The sequence below is a fragment of the Panthera leo genome, chromosome B1 (genome assembly GCF_018350215.1).
Source record: "Panthera leo isolate Ple1 chromosome B1, P.leo_Ple1_pat1.1, whole genome shotgun sequence".
NCBI classification, from domain to species: Eukaryota; Metazoa; Chordata; class Mammalia; order Carnivora; family Felidae; genus Panthera; species Panthera leo.
Window position 1 is genome coordinate 139513430 of NC_056682.1, and position 26403 is coordinate 139539832.

The window sequence follows — 26403 nt, forward strand, 5'->3', positions numbered from 1 at the left end:
GACAGAATCAGATCCCAGTAAATGCTGCAGACTTAGTGTAGTTGTGCCTCAAATCCTTTTCCTTACCTCCAGTGTAAAATACCACCAAAAAAAATCCTTAATTCTCTCCTTACTCCTAAGCCATTATAGCCCAGCCACCAAAGGGGTAGAATTCCACATACTGTCATGAATTTACACGCAAACACACACACACACACACACACACACACACACACACACACACACACACACAAATCTAAGCTGAGCTTTTGGTGCTGTTGAAGAGAATTTAAGCATTGTAAGATGATGGACTAAACTTACATTATCTGAGGTATGGTAAAAAATAAAAATGAAAAATGAAAGTGCGATGAATAAGAAAAATGAAAAAATCCACATGTTACAAATGGGCTATAAACACATTTATATTCATAAACTGCATTCAAATGGTTATGTCATATTAATTAAAATAAAAGTAAGAAAATATGCTCAATGCAGAGGTACTTTTTTTAAAAAAAACAACAAAAAACAAAAAACAAAAGTTAATAAAATATTTTATCTGCATCAAAATATTCTTTGGAAACCAAAAATAAAAATGTATCATGTATGTTCTTTCAGGTTGTTCTGTAAAAGTCAGAAAAATACATAGTCCACGCTGTTTAACTTTCTCAAAATACAGAGTATGCACGAAGCATAAAGCAAAAGGCTTTATGTCGTCCTGACTGAAGCGGTGTGCTCCCTATGTTGGACAAAGAATTCCAGTTCAGTTCCTATCAGAAAACAGTTTTCTTTCAGTCGCGCTGAAACAAGTGACTGGACTTCACTACGGTGGAGTGTAGCTGCAGGTGTATCCGAATTTTTTTCTTCAGAGCCATAAAGACACTCGTGGAAACTCCTGAGGCGAAGGCATGGTTTCTCACAAGGCCAAGAGGAATATTATCCAAAGCGAAATTTGAGTCTGTACTTCACGGTGTTGGGACTTTTCCGAGGTGCGGAAAGGGGAACCTTTGGCTTGACAGGACTGGGTGGCTTTTTCTTCTCAGGAACAGTGACCGTGAAAGAAAGTTCTGGCTGCTCCAGCTGCTTGAATCTTGGCAGAAAGTGGGTAGAGATGTGCTGGGGTTTAACCCGCGGGCTGCAGCCTCGCTTAGCTTTCCCTCTCTTGTTGAGGGCCACATACCATTCCCTGCCTGCTGGCTCAGTTCTGTGTATTACTGAGGCATAGGTATTATAGCTGTTTTCTTGGAATCGCTCCCTGAACTTGCAGTCATCTGTAAATTTGGCCTGGTGGGGGGAAAGAAGAAAAACTTGTAAATAGTAATATTTTCAGCATGTAATAAAATGAGGTCTTATACTGTAAAGGAAAACCAAAATTTCCACTGACGGAAAGCTTCCTCCTCCATTCTCTCTTGTAAAGACATATTGGCCTCTTTTTTTTTTAAGTTTTTTTTTTTTTATTTAGTTTGAGAGAGACAGAGAGAATGTGAGTGGAGGAGGGGCAGAGAAAGAGGGAGAATCTCAAGCAGGCTCAGCACTGTCAGCGCAGAGCCCAACATGGGGCTTGAACTCAGGAAACTGTGAGATCATGACCTGAGCTGAAATCAAGACTCAGACAAATGCTTAACTGACTGAGCCACCCAGGTGCCCGAAGACATATTGGCTTCTTTTAAAAAGTTGCTTTAAATTACTATTTTCATTTCTATCTTCCTACTTTATTCATCTTTGTAATGTTGATTTCTGTTTACTGTGTACTTAGTGAAATAACATCAATGTATCTAAAAATGATAACAGGAACCCTTAATATGTTGAAATTCTGTTATGGTTTTTAAATTACTTTGAGATTTTCAGTAAAAAAATAACTTCTAATATTTTAATATTTTTCCCCTCTTAAGCCATCAAGAAAATAAATAGAACTGAATTACTAAGGAACAATTGCCTGATAAAACATGAATGCATGTTTCGAGAAATGGGGTCATATTATTCCTTTGAAATAAGAATACATTTTTCAATGTTATCAGTGTGATTCATGGTGCTGAGAGAGGGGTAGCATATGGCCCTATTAATATTGCATGTGTTAGAATTCTTTAGGAAAAAATATATCTTCACACAGTGATACAGGAGAGAATATTTGATGCCAAGAAGAAAAAATTACTTTTGGAGTCACTAGCAATACTTCATCCAGATCTCTCTCTCTCTCTCTCTCTCTCTCTCTTTCTCTCTCTTCCCCTCCACAGACACAGACATAGACACACACACACACACACACACACACACACACACATAATGTCTGCCCTTGAAATGTTCCCAGAATAGTGGCAAAAGCAGACAAGTAGACATCCGTCATGGCACAGCTTGATACAGGGAATGAGGACAGCGATATGCAGAGGGAACAATGACAGCATAGCGGAAGGGAATCTAAGAGGATGGAGGCGGCTGGCAGAGGGCAAGGAAGTTTTCCTAGAAAAGGTGACATCTGAGCTGAGTCTTCAAGTACAAGATATTAGCAAGGTGACATGAGAAATGATTCTCAGGGAGCAGGAACAGTGTGTTCACAGGTCAACATGACACTTACTATAGGTAGTAAGTAATTCAGTATGACTTCCATGTAGGATTCATGGTAGAAGGAACAAGAGATAAGGCTGACAAAGTAGGCCAGTAAAAGCTCTGAAAATGCTTAGTTTGTTCTGGTTGGAATGCTGATGACTTCTGCTTACTGTGTACATAGTGAAATAATATCAATGTATATTTAAAAAATAGGAACTCTTAATATATTTCAATTCTGTTACTGTCTTTAAATTACTTTGAAATTTCTAGTTAAAAAGTTAAGTTTTAACAGAAGATTCTGTTAAGGAATTAAAAGAAGATGGTCTGGGGGTGTAGAGCATAAGTGTGCAGACAGATCTGTGATCAGATACCAATTCTGCCAATCAATGTCTTAGTGTCAGGCTCCTTATCCACAAGTCTTATCCACAGGGTTATTGTGAATACCAGAATATTTTTCTAGGAAAAATATTGGTAGCTTTCATCAAACCCAAAAGAGGCCATAACTCTCAAAGGATAAGAATTCCTGTCCTAGATCATTGGGTTTCACAATTTCAGGGAGCACCACTGTATAGAATTCCTCGGCTTGCAAATACCAAATACACTGATGTCTATATAGAAAAACACTAAATATATATATGATACACTTTCCATATCAGACCAAGAGATACTATACTAGAATTAAAAGTTATTTTTTTCTTACTTCTTCTAATAATGCCAAGCTTTCCTCTGCAATACAGATCACAACGCTGTTATCTGAAAGTCAGAACAGTGGAAGGGAATCTACCTAGATCTACTGTTGACGGTCATATGAATATTTTGACTTGTGCAAAGTAGAGACAATATTGGAAGACAACCGATTTCAGAGCACTTCCAACAGAGCATTTATGTTACATACGACGGTTAACCCAAGTTCCTTACATTCAAGTAGAGTTCAATCAATAAAGCTCTTTATTTGGTAACTATGAAGCTATATATCTAGAATCTCCACAAGTCTACTGGTGATTCCCTGGATTTGATCTCTAGCTTCTGGAAACAGATGTTTTAAAGAACTATCGCTTATGGTATTCCTGTCATCTTGTCATACCCTACCAGCCTATGTCTAGGCCAAGGGAGCTATGCTGACATCACTGTCCTATTTTTCTTTTTATTAAAAAGACTTTCTCACAAGTCAAATGTAGATTTTATTATAGTTACTTAGCTCTTAAAAGGACTTAAATGCTTTCTCATTTCATTAGATAATCCCAAAGTTTTATTTAAAATAAATGCCATAGCCATTTGTAATGTTTTCTGCTACATAAAAGGATAAGCATTTTAGAAAGGTATAGGGGGGTTAATCAAACAGAGTAGCAGGTATATTTACCCTGCCTCATTTTTTTCTTCACATGTATTTGAAAAACATTTTTAAAGACATATAATACATTATACCCAAACCTGACTTCTAGTCCTATATTGCAAAAGTCTATTTTCTGAAATAGAAATAGCAGTGACCACTTTATCCAATTTTGACAGGTTTTTTAAAGTGTACTGCATTATTTAACCTTTTCTTTACTGGCACAAACACACACACACACACACACACATACACACACACACACACACACACCCCACGGTGAATTAAACCTATAGCAATTCCATCTTAGAATCTTCAGATGAGTGAAAGCTCACCGACTCCACCTGCTAAAATTATTTCATCTAAAACCATTCTCTTTTCCTCCTTAATATTCATGTCCATAAGTTCTTTCTTAACACAAAGGAAGGCTATTTGGGCTCTAGATTTTCAAGAGCTACTTAACTGTCACCCAGGGCAGAGATGTTCAGAACCTAAGGACCCACACACCACGTGCAGCCCCACAGCCTTTCCAAAATCCCGCATTAGAATAGGAGTAAAGGCGGTCAGACTGTTTTGGATTTCTTAATTGACTTCTAAATTAATGTTTTGTCTGAAAAATTCTTCCAGCTGTGGAACAGCACCATTTGAAACAAAGATTTCAGCAAATTTTTTTCACCAAGAGATCTGGTTTCTTCTTGAGGGGATTGACTGTTCCTGCCACTATTCCTGGCCTTGTTCATTCAGACAAGACGGTGACCCTAAACAATGAATTTCAGCTTCTAATATCATGCGTGAACCAGTTTTATAGCAAAGAGTCACTAAGCAATATAGTTCTTAGCTACAGGTGTTTGAATATATAGATGTTTACCATTACACAGTTTTGTATAATAAATCTTCCAGGCTACTTTTAACTCCTTAAATCCCCTTTGAATTATCAGAAGTCCTTTGGCAAAATACATACTTTAAAAAATTTTTTAATATTTATTTATTTTTGAGAGAGAGAGAGAGGGGGGAGAGAGAGAGAGACAGAGGGTGCATGGGGGAAGGGCAGAGAGAGAGAGGGAGACACAGAATCCAAAGAAGACTCCAGGTGCTGAGCTATCAGCACAGAGTCAGATGAGGGGCTTGAACCCACAAGCCGTGATATCATGACCTGAACAGAAGTCGGTCGCTTAACTGACTGAGCCACCCATGTGCTCCTGGCAAACTATATACTTTTAAAACAATAGAACTACATTGTTTCCCTAGAAAGAGTGACATTGACATAAAGACTTTTTCTATAGTTGAGGTGTGAGATAGAGAGGTGAATGAAATTTCAAAGAAGCTATTGAAAGCGGGATCCCTGTTGCCTCGTCGTGCTAGAACCATCAGCCACAACACGGAACATAAAGAACCAGTATCTTGGTTTCAAATTCATTTTTTACCAGTCTATTCCACAGATCTTTTTGACTATGTATCACAGGCCAGGCACTGTGCTAGTTGCCACTTTTATGATGAGAAACAATACAGACATGGTCCTGTCCATGTTCCTTGTTGAGCTACATTATATGTTTTGCTCCTTAATTTTTTTGATGTTTATTTATTTGAGAGAGAACATGCACACATGCAAACACACATGTGCAAGCGTGAGCAGGGGAGGGGGAGAGAGAGGGAGAGAGAGAGAATCCCAAGCAGGCTCTGTGCTGAGAGCCTGAGGTGGGGCTTGATCCCATGACCCTGAGATCATGACCTGAGCTGAAATCAAGAGTCTGATGCTTACCCAACACTCAGTCACCCCTCTCCTTAATTTCTCCTTGATCTTGCAAGTGTAAAAACAAGTTACATTCAACAAATCAAAACTGCAAAATTAAAATGAAATGTTCAAGCCAGCTAATTCTTATGTAATTTAATATAGTCCTAATGGACAAAACAAATAAACCTTAAACAAATTTAACTATTTTTGCTTGGATAGCCTAATAACTCAGAGTAAGGGAAAGAGTGCAGTTAAGGAAAACATGAATTTTGGATTAGAAGGGTGCCGTGCCTTGTTTCTACTCACCTCTTCACACGAGAACACACAATGGATGTTTAGAAGAAAGGTCAAATTCAGTTCAAAGAAGGTAAAATTTTGGTTAACCGGGATATTTTAAAAAAGACTAATTCTGCGTTGTTGAAATCTGAGCGTCAAGTAAGCCAAACAAAAAATTCTTTCTGAAACAATATTTTTCAAAAAGCTTTCTGAAACCTCTCAACATAGTTTTGTTCCTTAGTACATATCGTGTTGTATGATGAGTGAGGATCCTGCAGTGAATGAGTTGAGTCTATGCAAAGAAGTACCAATTCTCACTACGTGCAACAACACAAGTAAATACGTAACATATGAAAGAGGTATGGAGAGAGGAGTGAATTTGCACCAACGTGAGTATAATCCTTGGAGCTTGTGGGAGTACTAATCAAGTTTACTTCTTTATTTCACTTCGTTTTCTTTGATTTGCCTCCCTCTTTTGAAAAACCTTATGAAGAAAACAATTAACCAAATACAAATAATTAAAATGTCATTGTGGGCTGCAATATTATTAAATAATTAAAATATTATTATAGACTGCAATAAAAACAATTATAAGCCAAATTGTACTGTAAGCAAAGTTTCCTGACTGCATGCATCCCTGCTTCTGGCTCCCTACCTCCTTTTAGTGCTTCTTGGTTCCTGTCCCTACTCCCACCTACGGGGCTGCCCGGCCAGGTGCCCTTAGCCGAGGCTGTTTTGTGTGGTTGTGCTTAAAGCTCCCTGAACGAAGGAACGCACCTTTGGTGGTGATTAAAGGCTGAAAGGCAGCCCCTGCTGCCATCGCTTCCAAGTGGAACAGCCCAGTACCGGGCAACATGCACCCAAAGGGCTGCCTTTTACTCTTTACTACATAGGCTTTGTATAGGTCAGTTGCAACCATACTATGCTATCTCCAGGGCATGGCCTATTTCCTGCTTGGCACTGGACATCTTTCCATTATATATCTCAGTTCTTCATCCTGAGTGACTGAGGGAATACACAAGTTGGATTTCACAATAAACCAGCCTGAAGTAATGTAATGAAGAATCACAACCACAGGATTTGTTCCCCTCCAAACTTTATGAACTGACTTAAAATTAGTTGGGGAGCCAGTTCAAAATGCAAATTCCCCAGGCCCTATCTCCAGAGGTTATGTCTTTAGTGAATCTAAGGTGAGACCCTGGAATTGCATCATTAACCAGCACCCCGTGTGATTTGATGCAGGTGAAGTAAGAGTTTTCCCTCTGATGCTTTTAACAGCTCAAAAAGAGGGGCTATTGAGGGCTACTGTATGCACCAGGGGTTTTGCATCTATTAGTTCACCTTCACAATAATCTCATGACTAGTAGGATGCTATTGTCTAATTCTCCAGTCAGAGAAATAAAGACAAAGATTCATCTAAAGCCCCATGTTTACCAAATGCCAGGGTCAGCACCTGTGACTTAAATCTCCCATCTTCTGGTTCTTAGATTCCAGCTCTTTCACGCTATACAGACCCAAGGACATCTCCTAGATTTCTGTATAGTCCTACTTGTCTTGAAGTTGCCGATACTGACAAAAATGCTGATAAAAAACAAAGCCATTCCCCCAACCATTGGAGAAATAGAACACCCTCTCTCGCTGTAGGCTGAAATGAAGCTGCAAGTTAATTCATGGCACCCAGATTTTCGCAACAAAAAAGGCTCTCTAGCTCGATCAACATAGTGTGAAATTACGGGAAAACCAGCATTTACTGTAAAGGCAGCACCCTGACCCCAGTTTTGAGACTGAATAACTGGACATTCAGTTTTACTACGTAAATTGAAAGCCTTTAGAGGGCAAGAGAAGTTTCTATTCAAATGCCTTTAAAGAGCTCATGGTCTTGACTGGGAGAGTGGAGTGCTTAATAGGTTATTTTTTTATGATAATGATGGTAACTATTGCTCAAGCGTCCATTTCCCCTTTCAGTAAACATGCCCAGCTCTCGAGGCTGCTGACTCCTGCTCACACTGCCCCCAGCGCAGGAAGTCCAGTCCAGACTCCCATCCCGGGCAAGCCAGCTGGCACCCTCCGAAACCAGGAAAGGAAGACGTTCTAGTCCTTGCTTAGGGCTGATCAAGCACACATTCCATGCCTGTTTCGTAAACTCTGCAATTAGCTTTCCTTCCAAACATGATCCCCTAAAACCCTGAGAAACAAAAATAATTCTACCACATGCTTCTCTCTGGATCTTTAAAATAAGCTAAAATGTTTCTTCCCCAATAGGTAATGTGCTATCATTCGTGCTTTATGAAAAGGCAAAAAAAAAAAAAATACATTACAACCATCTTTTCCAAGATTTACATTTTCTTTAGGAAAAGAACAAGATGCAACAGGGGTCTAAAAGTGTTATGAGATTATGATCATTAAGAAATCCTTGCCTCTTTAAGACCTTGAGCCTGGGAATTTTGCTTTCAAATTAGGTTTCTTGCAAAAAAGGAAACTCTGGAGATAAGGGGCTCTTGTAGGCACAAAAAGTGCCTAAAAGTGGACCTTAAGGGAAAAAAAAAGGTCAGTGATAAACAGGATTTGGGGCTGGTCTAAATATCTGAAGGGTCACAGCTGCCTGACCCCCAAATCAGAAAGTCGTCTTCTAAGAGAGGAGACAGGATCATCAAACAGCTGCCTGAGAGCAAATTAAGGAAGATCTTTTCTAAATTAAATGCTGAATACTTCCCAGGCACTATTCTAAGTATTTTATATGTATTATCTCATTTAAACTGCTCAACTATCACAATAGATCATGATTTTAGTCTTTGTCCTCTTACAATTCATAAAACCACAGAAGCGAAAGATTAAGTAAAATGACTAGTTTTAATTTAACTAGAATGACACAATCTAACTATGCTTGTAAGCACCACACTTAAGGTCTCTCACTCCTACATCCGCACCCACCTCATATAAATCCAGAAAGGTGCTCTATGGGGATTTCCATAGAGATAACAAACCTGAGGAGAGAGCAGGAACAGAGTGAGGAGGGAACAGGAACAGACGAGCAGTCAGAGACAGAGACAGAAAGAGAAAGGTGCTCATTTCCACAAGGTACCTCAGCCTGGAATGAGTTCAAAAGGACAGTGGAGGTCTCAGTGAAGGCTCTGACTCACCCTCATGGCTCTTTGGGAAGCAGTCACCTACTCCCACTCTCGAAGATTCCCAACACATCTTGAAGAAGGAGAAGACCATACATCTTCACCCTTGTAAAGAATGCTGAAAAAACCTGCATGGTAGGAATCTGGCTGCACTGTGTATTTGAAGTATACTAGTAAAGATTTTAAGGAGAGCTGCATATAGATTGCGACATGTGTAGGTTGAATGAGTCAGGAAGCCATGCACGCTGAATTAACAAACTTAGCACACACAAAAAAAATCAGTACAAATATTGCCAAAGTGTACCCATTCTGGGCTCATACTTTGGTTTGCCATCTTTGCGTCTGCTGATAATGAAGCATTTTATAAATGAAATTTTTCAGTGAGCAAAATATAGCTCTCTTCTGCTTTGAAAGTTCATTTTGAGAGGCGTTTCCTATGTGGCGCATCATCACATTGAACCACCAATGTGTGCAAAACTCTGTGATAGGTTCTGTGGCAGACACAGAAACTAAAGACCCAGAAATAGATGGGAAAAAAAGAGTCCGAACACAGCTTGCATGAGATGGGGAGGCGACGCACGAGCAAAATATTGTAAGGATGTGCCACAATATTTATTCTTTGACATGTAGTATGAAAATATTACTAAACTGTGCGATTGTTAATTCCTATAAAATAATAGGTGAAAACAATGTAATTGGTTCCAAACAAAATTTAGTATCTTCTCTCAACTAAATTTTACCTACAAAGCATTATAGCATTTGCAGAGAAACAGGATGTTAAAAGGATGGTTCTGGTTCAATCACTTGTTAACTGTGTTAACGAAATTATTTAACATCTCTAAGACTCTTTCCTCACCTAATCATGTAATGAGATGATGTGAGTGAAAGAACTTTTAAAGAACTATGCAAATGCGTTGTCTGTGCCCAGCAACTAATTTTTAATATTCTAATTGTTACTATAAAAACTAAGCTGAGAATCTACAATTATCCATGAATATTTCCTAATACAGTATGGAAATTACTTCCCCCAGAATTATATGAATGCTTCATATTTTTGGTTCATATTTATTTTATATATAAAACCTTAAAAGTACTCTATTAACTTAAAATTTTTTCCAGTTTTATTGAGGTATAATTGACATGTAACATTGTGTAAGTTTAAGATGTACAATATGATGTAAATATACACATATATATAGAAAAATGATTATAAAGGTAGGCTTTAAATGCCTCTGCACAGTTACTAATTTAAAGCAACTCAAATTATACATTTAATTCTAAAAATATAAAGGTTTTATAAAGGCGTTTTTAGTGACCATGCAATTTTGTGAAAATCAAGACTAAATCAAATGATTATATCTAAAGTTACAAGAGTAATTTTTCAACGTGTTTAACTAGAAGAAAACAGGAAGAAACCATCTGGGCATAAAACTGATAATTGCTAGGATTAATACTATTTCCAAATTCAACTTCCTTAAAAATAAATCACGTTATAATTTAATTAGGTTTCCATCTAGAGAAAAAGTGCTAATAAAAGCTCAGATAAGAGAAAGTGGGCTTGGACAATAGGTTTAAGAAGAATCCACATAATCATAGGGCTTAATTTTTTTATCTACAATTCAGCTCAAAGTCATTAGAATGACTTTAATATCAAAGAGCTTCAGTGAGTGACAAGAGCAAGACTTGCTTTGTACTGTTTAAAAGTCATTATTCCATGAAATAACTTTAGCCTGCCAAGATGAGAAAGAATAACAGATGCTGTTTTTGCATTATCTGCATTATTTCAGCCAGCCAGCCTTAGACATTTGGGTCAAATTTCTGGAAATTTGTTTCTTGCATTTGACAGAGGAATCATGTATCCTCACCTCTCAGTGTGACCTTTCTAATTGGCATCCATTTGTGATGCTTCGAGTTCTGTGGCAATTACCCTGAAGCTGGCCCAAGTTTGGTCTGTTTTTCGCATGTACTAGGGCATAAGTCAGAACAATTAAAAAATTAAGGTGCTTACCCAAAACAAAGCAATAAGAGAAAGTTTCTTTACATGCACCACACTTTATTATGATGCTTAGATTCCAAAAGTGTTTCAATTTTTTACAATCTTAAAGTAGACTGGGGGAAAGGATTGTGTTCAGATGCGTTTGGTCATTGTTTTCTATTCTGCATGTGGATTTTTTAAAATCAGTTTTTTTTAATAAAATGGCATGTCCTACTTTTCCACAGTGATGTAGAAGTTTGCCTCTTAAGATAAATAATCAAAGAGTGATTACTTGATGAAAACTATAGTAGAGCTTGCTAGAATACAATAACCACCTCAGAAAATGAAGTAGGTAAACCTTTTTATAATTCTTGCAATGGGTGATTAAAGAGATTAGCAAAGGTTTTCCATTTATCTCAACCAACTGAGTTTTAGAATCTATTATATTTAGTTTACCATATAACAGATAGTATTTCTTGAGCACTTACAGTGCACCAAATACTGTTTTAAAAGCTTTAAATGTATTATCTCATTTAATCCACAAATAACTAAACAAATAGCTTGAATTCTGCTATCCCCTCCAAGAGGTATTAAAAAATCACCTTGAGATGCTAGAAAAAAGAAAACTGAAATTCTTACAAATTGAACCAAGTGAAATTCTCACTGAATTTTTTAAAGTTCTATAGGTAAAAAATCATAAATAGTAAGTTTCAATGGATTACACTCCTAGCTAAAAGTTCCTACATACTTCAAACACTAGAAAAGTGATATTTCTCCAATCCGTTCAGTAGGAATTAAAGAAAATAAGAAGCGGAGGACTAACGCTAAATAATAACTACTTTGTACAAATGACCTAATAGGACAAAACTACAGAAAGAGCATAAGTCACCTTTAGGTGCTGTGCATATGGACCTAATACAAGTAAACCAAACCTGTGAGTAGAAAAACTAAGTTAAACATATTTGTTATCTTCAAAAAGTTTTGATGCTTCCCAAGTAATCAGCATTTTTGGAAAAAAAACATAGAAATCTTTAATTTGTAAATCAGTTACAACACATATATGTGGCTTGTAGAAATTTTTGAGTACAAAATTAGTCTTCATAATTTTGAGAAGTATTCCATTTAATGCAACAAAAATACAAAATGAGAGTTCCTCAAATGGATAAATTAAATTTCTCCAAGAAACAAAAATCTTCTCATTATTGGTTTCTCTCCATACTTACTGATGTGAAAATAGGTTATATTACTTTGACCTAATTTGTGACATCATGAATAGCTTGTAAAATTGAATAAGAACCTAATCTACTAAAAATGCACACACAGCCACCATAAACAGGTACATTTTAAATGTTCTATATTATTTCCATGATATTTCTCCTCAGTTGGGCCAATTTCAATAAATGAAAAATGGCAATCAATTTGAGAGTGCTATTTTCAAATACATTCATCCTTAAAAATTTTTGTGGACTGTATATTATCTTTTCCAGTAAATAAAATATAAAAATGGTTACTTGCAACAACATGTACAATCACCTTGGTTAAATGTACATATAATTAAAACACACACACACACACATGAAGTCCTCTGAGCAAATTGTCCCTCTACCAATGTGGAAAATCACTTCATTCCATTCTACAAATGTGAAATCTCCGTAACACCTTGAACAAACATAAAGTGGTTCTACTTACACTTGCATGGAGTTTTCCTTTTTTTGACATCGCTAAAAATTTGTTGCTGAAAACTCCTCGTATTCCTACAATCCCCTGAGACACAGCAAATATTTCCAAAATACCTAGGATGACAGAAATCCCAAAATAAAACACAGACTCCTCTATATACCATTGTGAAGAATTAAATTTCTACACAGATTCTTTTCATTCTTTATAGTTTTGATTAAAAAAAAACCCAGTATTTAACATCCTTATTTTCCATAACATTCCTTATGTTAAAAAAGAAAAGCCTAGCACTCAAGTGTTCATTTAAAATAACAAATTTTAATATTCAAAAATTTAGTCCTCGTTCATTAATAATTCTTTTTTCCCTTACAAATAATAAGTCATTTTTAGTAAACAATGTTTAACAATAGAAATAATCTTCTCAAGTTGTAAAGGAATCGGAAATTTCTTTAAATGTTTTTCAAAAGAATTCCCATCCATTGTTTTCTATCAGAGATAATATAATGCTTTTAATATTGAAGCTCATAAAGTTTGGACCCAATACTAATAGAAACTTGAAAGCCAGAGACAAATAATACTTACATGAACTAAATCTCTCTTCTCAAATTGTAATAACTATATAAGTACAAATCAATATATACCATATTCAATCATTCAGTGAGTAGTTCATTTAAAGACTACACATAAAAAGTTGTTGAAAGCATTATAAATAATTTGGGATTATTGGCTCAATGAGTGTTTAATGCATTATGGTTTGAGACATCTTGTATTTTAAATGGCTTTTCTGGCAAAAAAAATTAATAAGGTATTTTATTACATTATTGTTTATATTTAGTATTTCATAGTTAGCATTCTCAAGTCAACATCCCTCTGTCTCCTATAATAATTTGAAAGTCCAGGGGCGCCTGGGTGGCTCAGTCAGTTGAGCGTCCGACTCCGGCTCAGGTCATGATCTCGCGGTCCGTGAGTTCGAGCCCTGCGTCAGGCTCTGTGCCAACAGCTCGGAGCCTGTTTTGGATTCTGTGTCTCCCTCTCTCTCTGACCCTCCCCCATTCATGCTCTGTCTCTCTCTGTCTCAAAAAAAATAAATAAACGTTAAAAAAATTTTTTTAAAAAAAGAAAGTCCACATCCACTATGTCAAGAGAATCACATACCACAGTTTATAGAGTATTTTAAGAAGATGAAATTTATAGTCTGTATATAACTGGAATTCCTGCCTATTTATCGTAAACTCATACATAATGTTATATGAACATGAGAAAATGGTAGTGCTTTTTGTTAATTGCCTAATCAAATTGCAAAAAATTGGGGGGGGGGGGACAAAATAATATAGTTCACTATAGCTAAAAAGAGACCTGTCCTAGGAAGAAAGGAAGGAAAGAAAAAAGGATGGAAAGGAGAAGGGAAGAAAATCTCAATCTTTCAATCTATTATATTCTGAACATATATACTAATTAGGATATCTTAGCAGTATTCTGCTGAACAGATAAATTCACGAGATTTCCTTAAAATAGCAACCTCCCCTGCAGTATTGGAAGTACATATAAAATTATTTCATTTATTAAAAAGGTAGTATTGAGAGTAACCATATATATAAGATATATAAATACATATATATGAATATATTCATTGGGTACTTTTTTGCACAATGTGAGCTTATCCTTATAAATATAGCAAATACTGCTGCTTATTTATTTATTCAACTTGACTTCTTAAAAGCACTTGATTAGAAAGTTCATGGGGGAAAAGGGTAGCAGAAGAACTATTGTTTCTGTTAGAAGAGTATTTAGTCCAGAGTAAATAAAGCACATCTCAAGAAAACTGCCACTACCACTTTTATTAGTAGATGTTTCTTAAAAACAAAACAAAACAAAAACTATTAGGAAGGAACTAGTTTTGCTTTTAGGAAGAAATTCCGAAAGAAACTGTCATCTCATAAATTTTCTTCAAAATGTTTTCAAAATGTTCTTTTCAATAGATGTTGCCATATAAATTATTTGTGATGCGCACCCAAAGATTTTGAAGCATTGCCATTTTATCAAATAGTGACAAAGCACACATAATGCTTTGTAAAGTTAGATACAATGTACAATGCAATATACTGTAATAATATAATTAATAAAGCATAAATAGAACATGATACAAAGTTATATATATATACAATTACAGAATGATATTAAAAGCAGCATTGATGATTTTAGATATTTGGAAGATGGGGGTTATGGTTGTGAATGCTGTGTAAACATGTGTTAAAAAGCAAGAAATGGAAACCTGATAAGTTGTCTAAGTGTGGAACAATAGAAACAAAAGAGACAATATGGGATTGGTGGAAAAGGAGAGTCGGTTGTATGTTTTCCCCCAATTTACTCATGGTTCTACATTGTTAGAACGTTTTTATTCCATTCTACAGAAAAGTATTTGACTTTGTAAATGCAAACCTGCGTGTTAGTGACAAAATACACCATAGCATAAAAGATAAAATTCTTATTGGATACATATATTTATAGGTTAATATTTGAAAGATCAAGACAAAGGCTCTAGAAATACTTGTTTAATGGGAGCAATAATGCTTTGTCTATGTGAGCTACAACTTCTGACCATAACATATTCTATTTTTAGAAAAACCTATTTTGAGTCATTTAACTTGTTTCCTAACACACTGTACATTCTGTGTGTATATGTTGTGTAAACTTTCCATTGTGATAAATTAGATGGGAGAGATAAGATAATATATGTAAAATGTTCTTATTTTATTATATACCGCATAGTTTCTTTTCTTGCAAGTTCTACTATAAAAATGATATTTGTCTGAGAATGAATGGATTTTATAATTTTTTTAAAGTTATATTTAATTGAAAGCCTAAAAATATACCTTCACATATATTATTCTATTTAAAATTATAAAGAATGCAGGAAAGATAAAAGATGAGATCAGATAAAATAACACATAAGGCAACTTTGGGATGATCTTCTAAATCTTAACATAATTATGACGTAATATTGGGAATGCTATTAAGATCATAATTTCCAAAGTAATTTCAACAGTAATTTCACAATGTCTTTTTTACTAGAATGTTGGAGCAGATTCTACAAGCCCTACAATTCAGCTTCCTGACCCCACCTCCAAGAGATCACACAATTATTGATTTTACTATGCCAAATCTCAGTAACTCACTAAAGAGTCCTAAATATTTTAAACCCATATGCATTAAATCACACATATAGAAATCCCAGAAAACATTTCTCTAAAACTAAATTTTTCTCAATTTCAGTAATTTCCTGACTTTTACTAGGATTCAATAACAATAAATTTTATCGGAATTTACAATTCACATTATGGATACCAGGATGGTATCCCTAAAGCAAAATTCTGGAAGGCTAAGTGTATCTCACAGACCATAGATAGCCAATACATGTTTGCTAAATTGCATTGTTTTCTTTGACCTTGTCACTACCTCTCTTTCCTTTCTCAGGACACCTGCACATACATACAGACACATATGAGCATTCGTACGGGCACAGGTTTTACTTTCCTGCAATTCTGGTCCTCTCCTACTTAGGAAGTGGGGCAAGGAGAGAGGATCAGTATAATTATTTCACATTAAGGTGCTAGAGACAATGTGTTATCTTTCCTAGGGAGTTCACATGTAAGAGGATCAAAAAAAAAAAAAAAAAAGCAGTGCTGAACAGAAGGAACCATTTTTCTCTTGGTGTAATTTGGGGGTTGACATCTAGATTGAAGGAGACAAGAATTTATACACACATTGTTTAATCCACTTACTTGCAAGCATGGACATATATTACAAAGTAAATTTATTTCAAGAAGAAAATATATGTCTACATTTTTACCTTAGTCCCCTCCAGAGTTTTTAATACAACAGGACTCTATTAATGATGGTTGATAAAATTACGCAGATTTCTCACTTTTCTCATTTCTTAGTAAGTAACATACTAGAATGACATAGATATCCCATATTCAGAAGCCCATTTGAAAATCCTCAAAGAAAAATCATTTAAAATGGAAGTTTCTCTACTTGTGTTCACAAAGACACAGATGTCTGGGTATCATTATCAAATCTGAGTCTTAAAATGCCCAGTGTAGCAGACCTTGATGATTAAATCAGCAATAGAAAATTTCCATTTGAGTTTTTCTATTCAGTAGATACAGATTCTGGGGGACTATAGAAAGGTTGATTCTATAGGACACTAAAATTGATAGTGAACTTCAGTGTTTAAAAATTAGTAAAATTGAGGATTCAGTTTAGTCAGAATATATGATTGTAATTTTCCTATTTTGTGTGAACTTTGGCTTTGTGCAGCCATAACCTTCAACTTTTGCTCCCTGAATTGAGAATTACTTAACTGCCTATTCTTCAATGGCCCACCATAAGTCAACAGAAGCATTGAAACTAAAGTTGAAAGCTCATGAATTAAAGCAAACCCTTTGTTTCTATTCAATAATTGGATTTTATCATCTGTCTTGTCTTGTCCATTTTTCTTCGTTCTTCCCTAGTATTTCTTCATAATAAGAATGTTATGAGCTTGATTATTTTTTTCTGTGTCCAAAACTTGGGCTAACTACTGTATAAGAGAAGATAAGGACATATTAAGTGGTATGCCTTAACCAAATAAACTGTGTTTCAAACTTTATGGCCTGAGTGTACTTCTGATGGTGAAACTAGAAAACATTCATAGTTTGCCGAAATTTTAACATCAAATGATAGTTGTAAAACATATGTATATGTACAGATATATGTATCTGTCCTGACAAACATTACAGAAAATTACTGAGTTTAAAAGAACCATTTAGACTGCAGTTTGATGGCAAAGTTTTGACTCTTTCTGAAGTAGCATGCTGTGACAAAAAAAAAGAAAAAAAAACTGTAAGTTCTCTATCATTGCCAACTCACAGACAGTAAAATGAGATGATGAGGTACCTCTATGGTCCTTTTTGGTCCAGCTCTCAGTGTCTCTTGTGAGACTTACACAATTGTTTCCTTGTGTACTCTAACCAACAGTCCATGACCAATGCTTTAGTTTATGTATGTGTCAGGAAACTGTCAAGTGCTGCTTTCAAAGAAGTAGATGACCAGCCAACAATTAGCAGGCTTCTGATTCTCTTTCACAGATATTGAGGGCAGAGACTCATTTGAAATTTCCAAATTACGTGCTCCCACACTACACATGACATATTTCATAAATTCCTCATCCACCAGTGGTAGAAAAATCATAGTTAGTAGTGTTGGACACTCCAGACATCACAAAGCAGAAAATCGCTGTGATTTAAACACTTAAGTTATGGTTTTCTCTGTGTGAAACAGCTATGGAAGGCAAAAACAAATTTTAAAAAATCCTCCAACTCCCAAAAGCAGTCAAAATATCAAGCTTGATGAATTAAGTAGCCTATTATAGGTGCATGAATGAATGAATGAATGAAGAATGAGTGAAGAATGATGGCAAACCATATGAAAGATACAGACTAAACCCTGAAAGCCTATTCTAACCTGGAATGAATTAGGAAAAGTATTAAATTAAGGAAGTTTTATTTAGGCACTGTTTTGTAAACATCCCTGTTCTTTTTAAGTATCTTTCAAAGTGGATTTTAAAATAAATTGTACCTTGGAAAGAAAAGATATTGGTCAGTGCCTTCTTTAGCTGAATGTATTCTTTGCTGGTGTGTTCTCAATTTCTTTTCTCTGCTTTTCTAGAACTTCCCCTCTGGCAAGGCCTAAGGTGCAGAATCTTTGTCTTTTCCAAGAGAAGAGAGAAATATCTTGGGAATGAATCTGGTTTTCAGAGATCCCTACTACACCAAAACCCACCAAAGACACATTCTTTTATTTGCCTGAGCCCCAACCTGCAGCGTGGTGCATGCTAACTTTGTGTCTTCCCTTGGGAACACAGAAGTTATCTACTGCTGGTGCTAATTTCCTGGGTAAACTACAAGAGCAGAACAGAAAAAGGTTTCCTGAAAAAGAGAGGTGGAAAGATTACTAGACGTGGGCAATGAGCTCTGGTGTCTGATGGACTCAAGAGTTGGGTGCGGGGGAAATGAGAGAGACAAAGGGAAATTCTGAAATTAACGTGACTCTCCCTGCCCCTGAAATCTTGGAAAATTCCCCTTCACCCTAACAGACCTTGCCCTTTATCTCCAAAGACGGTTGAGTTGTTTCATAAAAGTGAAATGAACCTTGAAACGTAGAAACAGCCTCCTCCACGGGGCGCGTGGGAGGCCCCGGGACTCGCTGGGGCACACTTGGAGGCGCCCCCTCTCTGGTTCAGGGGGCTACCACGTGTAACACCTACCACGTGTAACACCGCCAGCTGGAGCAGCATAGCTCAAAAGACGGGTGTGGGGCAGGGGCGGGCGCGAACCGCCAGGTCTTCCACATCCCGCCTCCTGTCCCCTCCGGAGGAGGCTTGCCAGCGGGGTACCCCATGGACGCGACACCTCCAGCCCTGCTTGGCAAGCGGCTCCCGGATTGCCTGCCCTGCTGGGGCTCCCGCGCTCCTCTGCAGCTCGGGTAGTAAGAAGCCCACTGAATGGCCCGTAGGGCTGTGGGTTTGAAAGGAAGCAAGCTAAGTACACCTGGGAGCTACCAGGCGGCCACACGGAGCCAGGTGACCGTACGCAGCGCGATCTCCTGGCCCCGTTCCCGCTCTTCCTGATTATCTCGCAGGCCCCGGCTGTGTCTATCTGTTGGATTAACCCCTGCTGGATGAGCGATCTGGCCCTACCGAGGAAAAGCCTCAAAGAGATCGCCCCGGTCTCGCACACACCCCCAAATCATCTCTCCCCTTGGCTACCTAGAGGCGGTGAGAGGAATCAGAGGCGGGGCAGCCAGCGAAGGTCTGGAAACACAGATGGCGTGGAAGGAAAGAGGCAATAGGAAGAGGGGGGGAAAGACAGCTAAAGAGAAAACTCAGAAAGAGAATGTAAAACTTAGCTTAAAAAAAAAAAAAAAAAAAAAAAAGCTTAACACGATGTACACCTGTACGGAATTGAACCTCCTCTGACCTTCTTCCAAAATAAAGAACTTTTCCTTAATCGTCCTTGGGGACCAAAGGCTGGCCGCTTCCTAACAAGGTGTTGTCATGGTCTCAACATACTTAAACGTTGCTAAACCCAACTCTGGAATTAATAATTCGAGTGTCTATCACGTATCCCACTCTAAACGTGTCCAGTTTTCCAGATCGCTGTCTTCTTCCAACCAGGGGATGTCTGATCTCTCCTATATTCTATATGTATATAATGTACAAATATGCATATACAAGAGACATAGACGGATACATGGATGTATCATGTACCTTACTTTGGGGTTTATGGTGGCAGTTGGGGGGACCGGCATGTGAGATCTGATTCTTCTTTTAAAAAATAACTGTTCAGTTATAGGCAAGGAAAGGGGATGCACTTTGATGCCTCATGAAAAATGTTAGCCTAGTGAACAGAAGCAGAAGGTAAACAGAAACTAAAGGAGCAAAAGATTTTTGTTTTCTTCTCCAGGCACCGGCTGGAGGCTTCTCTTTGGGACCCGGGCAAACTGGAAACAAGGTACCTGTCTTGTGCGCCAGCCTCTGGTAGCCTACACCTCAGGAATCGCCATTCCTCATACCCACAAGAGGGGTGCGCGTGTGCGCGCCATGTAGATGCACCTCGACCCAACCCGCCCCGCCGTTCCGAGGAACAGCTGAGTCCCAGGAGCCAGGGCTCCGGAAGGTGCGCCTGTGGGCCAGGGAATAGCCTCTGTCCCTCCCGAATCCCCCCATCGCCCGCTTAGGACGCGCTTTGCCAGGAGGGCGAGCAACTTACTTAACATATTGGCTTCATGGGAGCCATTGACTTTGCCATCCGGGTAGATCTGCAGATGGAAACCGATGCCCACTCTGCAGTAGAGGCTGCCGGTCCGGCGCCCCGAGGGGCTCCACTGGAAACTGCTCTGCTCCAAGCCGCTTCTTTGGTTGCCCAGAGAAGCCGAGGGGGAGGAGGAGACGGAGGAAGAAGAGGAAGACGTCGTGCCCCTGCTGCTCCTACTGCTGCTGGCGCCCGCCGGGTTCCGACCGGTGGCTGCGGGTCCGGGTTGCCCTTTGGGGGCGAGGTGCTTCTCCCCGTGAGCCCAGGCGCTGAGAATTAGGTGGCTGAGGAAGAGGAGGAGGAGGAAGGACAAGCTCATTCTTCCAGCCGCGGGGGTTCTAAGTGCATCTTGTAGGGTTGGTTCTGGGCTCCGTAGCCCCCGCGCGGCTGCGTGCCTCTGGCGCTGCCCCCCTCGCCGCACCGGGTGGACATAGCCTCGGGGAAGAGAGGGAGGGAGAGAGAGAGAGGCCACTCGAATGGATCTCGGCGCAGGAACTGGGATATTTATAACGCCAGTGATCTCACTGCTTGGTGCACGCCTGCGAAGCTTCCCCTCACCCGCCGCTTTGTGTACTCTCTGGCCGGTGCGGGGAGGGAGCTTCGCGGTCCCGGGGGCGGGGGGTGTGGAGGAGGGAGGAGATGGGAGAGAGTGAGTGGGAGGAGAAGCCGGGCTGAGAGGAGCTGTACCCCGACGCTGGGCACGCGCAGACCGGGGCCACGCACCCCAGCAGTTCTCACGCGCCGCACGGCCACCATCCCACTGGAGCCAACGGCGCGGAATTCACCTCCGCGCGAGCATGGGAGTCTTCCAGGGGGCAGCAGCCGAAATGGGGGGGGGGTGGTGGTTTAAACGTGGAAGTGAGTTCCTGGACTCTCCCACCTCTGCTGCACGCCTGCGTCCCCGGAACGCACTCTCGCCTACCCAAGACCCGATTTCCAGGTTCCCTTCCCGTTGCCCCGCAGACCCCGCTAGCACAATCCTGGCCCCGGGAATCCCTCCGGAACAAAGTCCGGTCGTGAGAATCCCAGCGCTTCGAAGTGCTTGCGGTGGGGAACCAAACCAAGATTCGCAGTCCAACTTGGGAAGCCTTTGGTGTGGCGCGGCTGGAGGAGAAGGCAGTTGTTGCCTCTAATGTATTTAACGGGCTTATTCGGTACTGAGAGAGCCGCCCTGAGCCATTAGGCCACAATTCGAGTTGCTTTTCTATTGGAAACTCTGGGTCACGCTAAACATTATGCCGAATTTGTTTTTCCGTATGGGAAGTTTTCGGTCTGTGTCCGAGAGGGTGAGCGCACATGCACACCCGCGCTCACAGCAGGGCAAGAGGAGCAGGTCTGGGCACCAGCACATGTGGCTGACTGTCCAGTTGTCCTCTCTCACCCCAGGATCCCCTTGGCAGGAAGGATTAGCTAAGGACTCGCTGCGGCTTACTCAGAGCTGCAGTTGACTGAAGGATCGACCCCAATGAATGATTAATGATGCGCGCTCTGGGTTTCAGGAAACCTGAGAACCGAGAATTTCCATGTATGCAATGCCCCTTCTGTCATTTATCTGAGAAATATACCTGACATGCATTCTTGGGATATTTCTGTCCGAAAACATATTTGGAGCTTTAAACTACACTCTGATACATTATTCATTGGTCATTTTAATGAAAAGGCCGTGATTTTGACCTAGAAGGTCAATTCACATAAGCCAAGGTTGATGTGAAGATACAGCCTTATCCATTATTGAACACCCATTTAAAGGTTCCTATCTCGATAATGAAAAGCTTATAAAATGCGTGTAGATTTTTCAGGATTGGAAATATTCCATGACTAGAATACTTAACATCAAGGCAGCTGTGACACAGGAAGTCACCTGTGCAATACTGTGAAGCCACTGTGGGGAAAAAAGGTCATATCACACAAATGGGTGTGCATAACTTGAACACATGCCACTGACACACTATGAAAGATGCTGTTGGGGGCTGAACGCCCTTTCTCTTTCCACTGTTCTAGTCTCAAGCTCTATGCTTCCGGCTTTAACTAGTGTGGGCAGGCAGACATTGGGAACAGACGTGGAGTCCCTCAGAACGGTGTACTTTACTGAAGTAGTCTCTTTCCTGAGTGAATGATTATGGGATGCTAACCTGAGCACTGTGCCTTCTGCAAGGTGATGCCCTTGGTTCTGTGACAAGCTGTCAATTAAAGGCCCATAGTGGCGCTGGATGCCATCAGTAAGGTCCCTTTCCTGTCACACAGTCTATCCCATGCTTCAAGGGGTGAAGATTTTCCAAACAAATCCAGTTGCTTGTTTCTCCTCCTCCTCTTCCCTAGGAGTCTGCTGAAAGAGCTGGAGTATCTCCTGCCCCAGACTCACTGCTATAAGCCTCTTCCCCAAACCTGGGGAGCCAAAAACCACTCGGCTGAGCTTCTGGAGACTGAGATTTGGCCTCTTGTCTGTCTTTCTTTCTTTCTTTCTTTCTTTCTTTCTTTCTTTCTTTCTTTCTTTCTTCTTTCTGCTTCTCAAGTTACACCCCCATGGAAACAACCGTTCTTGTATCCATCCCTCTCTTCAGCTGCAAGATTCCAGTAGAAGATCAAACTTTTGTCTAGGGATGACCCAGGAAAGCCAAGACACTTGCTTGAGCCTCAGTCCACCTAAACCTGGTGGCTGGCAAGTTTCACTTAGACTTCCTCTGGGGTCCGAGGGGGAGACTTTAGGAAGAGCCAAGTGTTTAGGACAGAAGTGACCGACTCTTGTGGGCAGGGATTGAATTTGGCAGCCAGACTCGGTTCTTTTCAACTCTCCTGGATACTGGGGCAGAAGTAGTTCTTTTTTTTTGGGGGGGGGGCGGAGAGGGGGGAGTAGTGCAGGCTTAAAACCGAATCCTCGTGGCGTTCGCAAGAAAGCAGGGTGGAGGCCACTGAACTTTTAAAATCTATAAAACAGGATTAAACGTGTATTTGAGTCATTAAAAAAAAAAGAAGAAGAAGAAACACCTGCAGGAGCTGAACAGTGAAAGAAGACTGACAATGCACGTGATCGGGGCGCGAAACCGGCAAGCCGCCTCCTCCACAGCTTGGCAGAGGCAGGAACCATCACCCTGCGCTCCTGGGCTGCGCCGGCCCTGACCCGCGCCTTGCCTGACCCGCGCCTTGCCTAACCCGCGCGCGGTTGGTCCCGCTGCGCGTCTGCTCACAGCAACTGTGCGGTCGGAAAAATGCTCATTTCACCTTCTCGACTACTCCGGGCTATATACTCCTCCAAACTCCACTCAAAGAGAGTAAGAGTCACTTTTTCTCTGGTTACTTCCGGGATCATCGAAAGCCCCCTGGCTGGAGACATCCCTGTGGTCCACGCACTAGCCTCGGAGCCTGGTCCAGGTCTCCTAGGCGCTGGCAGACGCGCGCCCACGGCCAGTACACGGTGCTGTCCTTAATTCCCCCATTCTCCAGGCCCCGAACGCGAGGACCAGGAGAAGGTGTATGCCGCTGGCTACCTGCAGAGGTAAAGCAAACGGTCCTCAAAGACTAGTTTCCACTCATCGCCACCCGACGTGGAACCGAAAAACGAATCCACAGGTTAGTGGGTCCCACCACTTACTCGCCGGGTTCCCAGTGCGCCGGCGTCAGCTAAGTCCTCCACCCCTTTCCGGGTTACCTGCCACTGCCCCCATCAACCGGAAGTCACTTTCTGCAGCTCTTAAATCCTTCAGCTTCATGGTCGGTGGCCCCGCCACCTCAGGACCACCTCTTGTAGCCCCAGCACCTGAGCTTTCTTTCTAGGCCTTTCCTAGTTGTGTCTGGGAAACCAGGTGGTGAATTTCTCTTACGTCTTCTGCAGCTCTAGATATGAACCAGTCACTCGCGACAGGAATCATAACCTGTCTCCTCAGGCTGACAACCAAAAGCCTAAGGAGAGAGAGAGATCAGGGCAAGAAAGTCAATGCCCAAGCTTCCCTTCACCAGAGGGACATGCTCACTATTTACAACCTTCCTCTGGTTGTAAACAGAGGCCAGAGTTTCCAGTGGCCAGCACTGGGAGGTAAGGCAGTGCCTGGTCCTTACTACCTGTATGGTGCTGAGACAGTGGAAGGACAAGAGGTAAATACTGGGATAGGGTGAGCAGTCCTGGGCAGTGCCAGCTCGGGTCCTGCGAGGCTCTCCAACCTGGGAACCAGGATGCCACCCGGCCAGCAGACCTGCACAGGCTTTTGTTCAGAGATCCTCAGTGGCACCAAATCTCTGTTCCAGAGGTACCACACTCTGTGAGATTTGCCTCGTCTGAGGTTTGTTACACTGGCAAGCAAGGACGGATTTTCTTTGTTTGATCCGAGGACACAAGAGCCCAGACGTTTTCAGAACGTTTTCATGAGTAAGCTGCTTGAACCTGGCCCTAAAGCACCCTGTGGCCCTCCCTCTCCATTCCTGCCACCCTTCCACACACTGAGAGACTGTATCCAGATAGATAGCAGGACCACTTTTTGCTAACCAGGTCCCCGATGACCCTGCAGTGACTTCTAGTTCCATACAATGTTTAATGGAGGCACAGTGGTATTGTGGGAGGAGTCAGGAGTTGACCCTGTTGGGGCCTTCAGTCTATGCTCATGCCAGGACCCTCTCTTTCCTCCAGGCCTGGCTTCTCACCAGCCAAGTTGGCAGCAACTACATAACAAATAGCCTGTGAAGGAGCAGGGAGCAGGCTGAGAAGGGTGGGAAGGCACTGCGTGGGAAGGAAACAAAGACAGAGTGCACAGACAGGGTGGCAATGGTGTGGTCAGAAATTCTGCAGGTCCTGAGATTAGAGCTCTTCCTCTGTCTCCAGCATCTATTACTTCCCTCTGAGGAGGCAGTTGTTTTGAAATGGCCACAGGCAGCTGGTCTTTTCTATTTCTTGTGGAGTCAGAAAGCAAAGCAACTTTTGCCAGTAGAAGTGGGTCTTTTGTGATCTGAATTGACTCAGTGAAATCAGTTACCTTTCCTAAAAAAAAGAAAAAAAAAAAAAGCTCAACTATAAAGCTCAATTCGGGTGCCCTCCAACTAACCTAGTGACTCTTTTGGTTTTAGCTTCTGATAAATCCCTGCGCTGAATCCCAAAGCACTTCCAGGGACCCAGGTCCCTTAGCATGTAATATCCAATTGCAGGGAAATCACTGCCCCTCTTCTGTTGGAAAATGCCCCTAGCCACAGAAGATGAAACATGTGGTTCCTTGTGCTTATTACACAAGAGTACAAAAAATATGTATATTTTTAAAGATCATGTCACCATCCCTTCCCCAAACAGGGCCCATTCTGCCCTTTGTAACAGGTTTTGTTCCTGGCACATTCTGCATTTAATCGTTTACAGAGGCCATTCTGAGCACATTTGGAGAGACGCGATTCCTCAGTCTTATTTCCCCATGCAAAGTGTGTTTGGTGGTAAGAAGAGTGGGGAATCAGAGACTTCTCATCTATGAGAGGAGAAATGGTGAAGCAGCATTCCTGCTCTTGGAATCACCCTCACATTCTGGATGTTTGGTTTGTATCCAGAGAGACAGGCCATAAGCAAATGGGCACTCATTCAAGAAAAATGAGGGCGGGGGATCGAGAGAAAGGAAGCACAGTGTCCTCTTCTAGGACATCCTTCTTGTGCCAAATGAGACAGGAGGGAAGAGAACAGAAGTGAGACCAAGCCTGGTACCAGTGATAAACAGATAAGAAGCTGCTGAAACCCAGAGCGCATGGTCTATCCATTCACCAGCCCAGTCAAAGGCCATTTGTTCAGAAAGTAATTTGATCAAAACTGATTTCTCAGACTAAGTCTGAAAACAGTCCACACAGACTAAGTTTTTTTCTCCAATAATAAGATGCTTTTTCCCCCCGAGTGTTAAAGGGATAAGGGGACCAAAATTGGAGATGAGACTTTTTGACTGAGAAGTACACGGAGTTGT

The 26403-nt window shown here is 40.6% G+C and overlaps 1 protein-coding gene across 1 annotated transcript; it reads right to left on the minus strand.

Moving 5' to 3' along the window:
• Positions 1–573: 573 nt before the first annotated feature.
• Positions 574–20807, minus strand: FGF5 (fibroblast growth factor 5). The gene is made up of 3 exons (XM_042933985.1): positions 20447–20807; positions 12648–12751; positions 574–1260 (listed from the first exon to the last, which is right to left on the minus strand). The coding sequence occupies exons 1-3, from the start codon at positions 20805–20807 to the stop codon at positions 913–915; spliced, it is 813 nt and encodes a 270-aa protein (XP_042789919.1). The 3' UTR covers positions 574–912.
• Positions 20808–26403: the final 5596 nt, after the last annotated feature.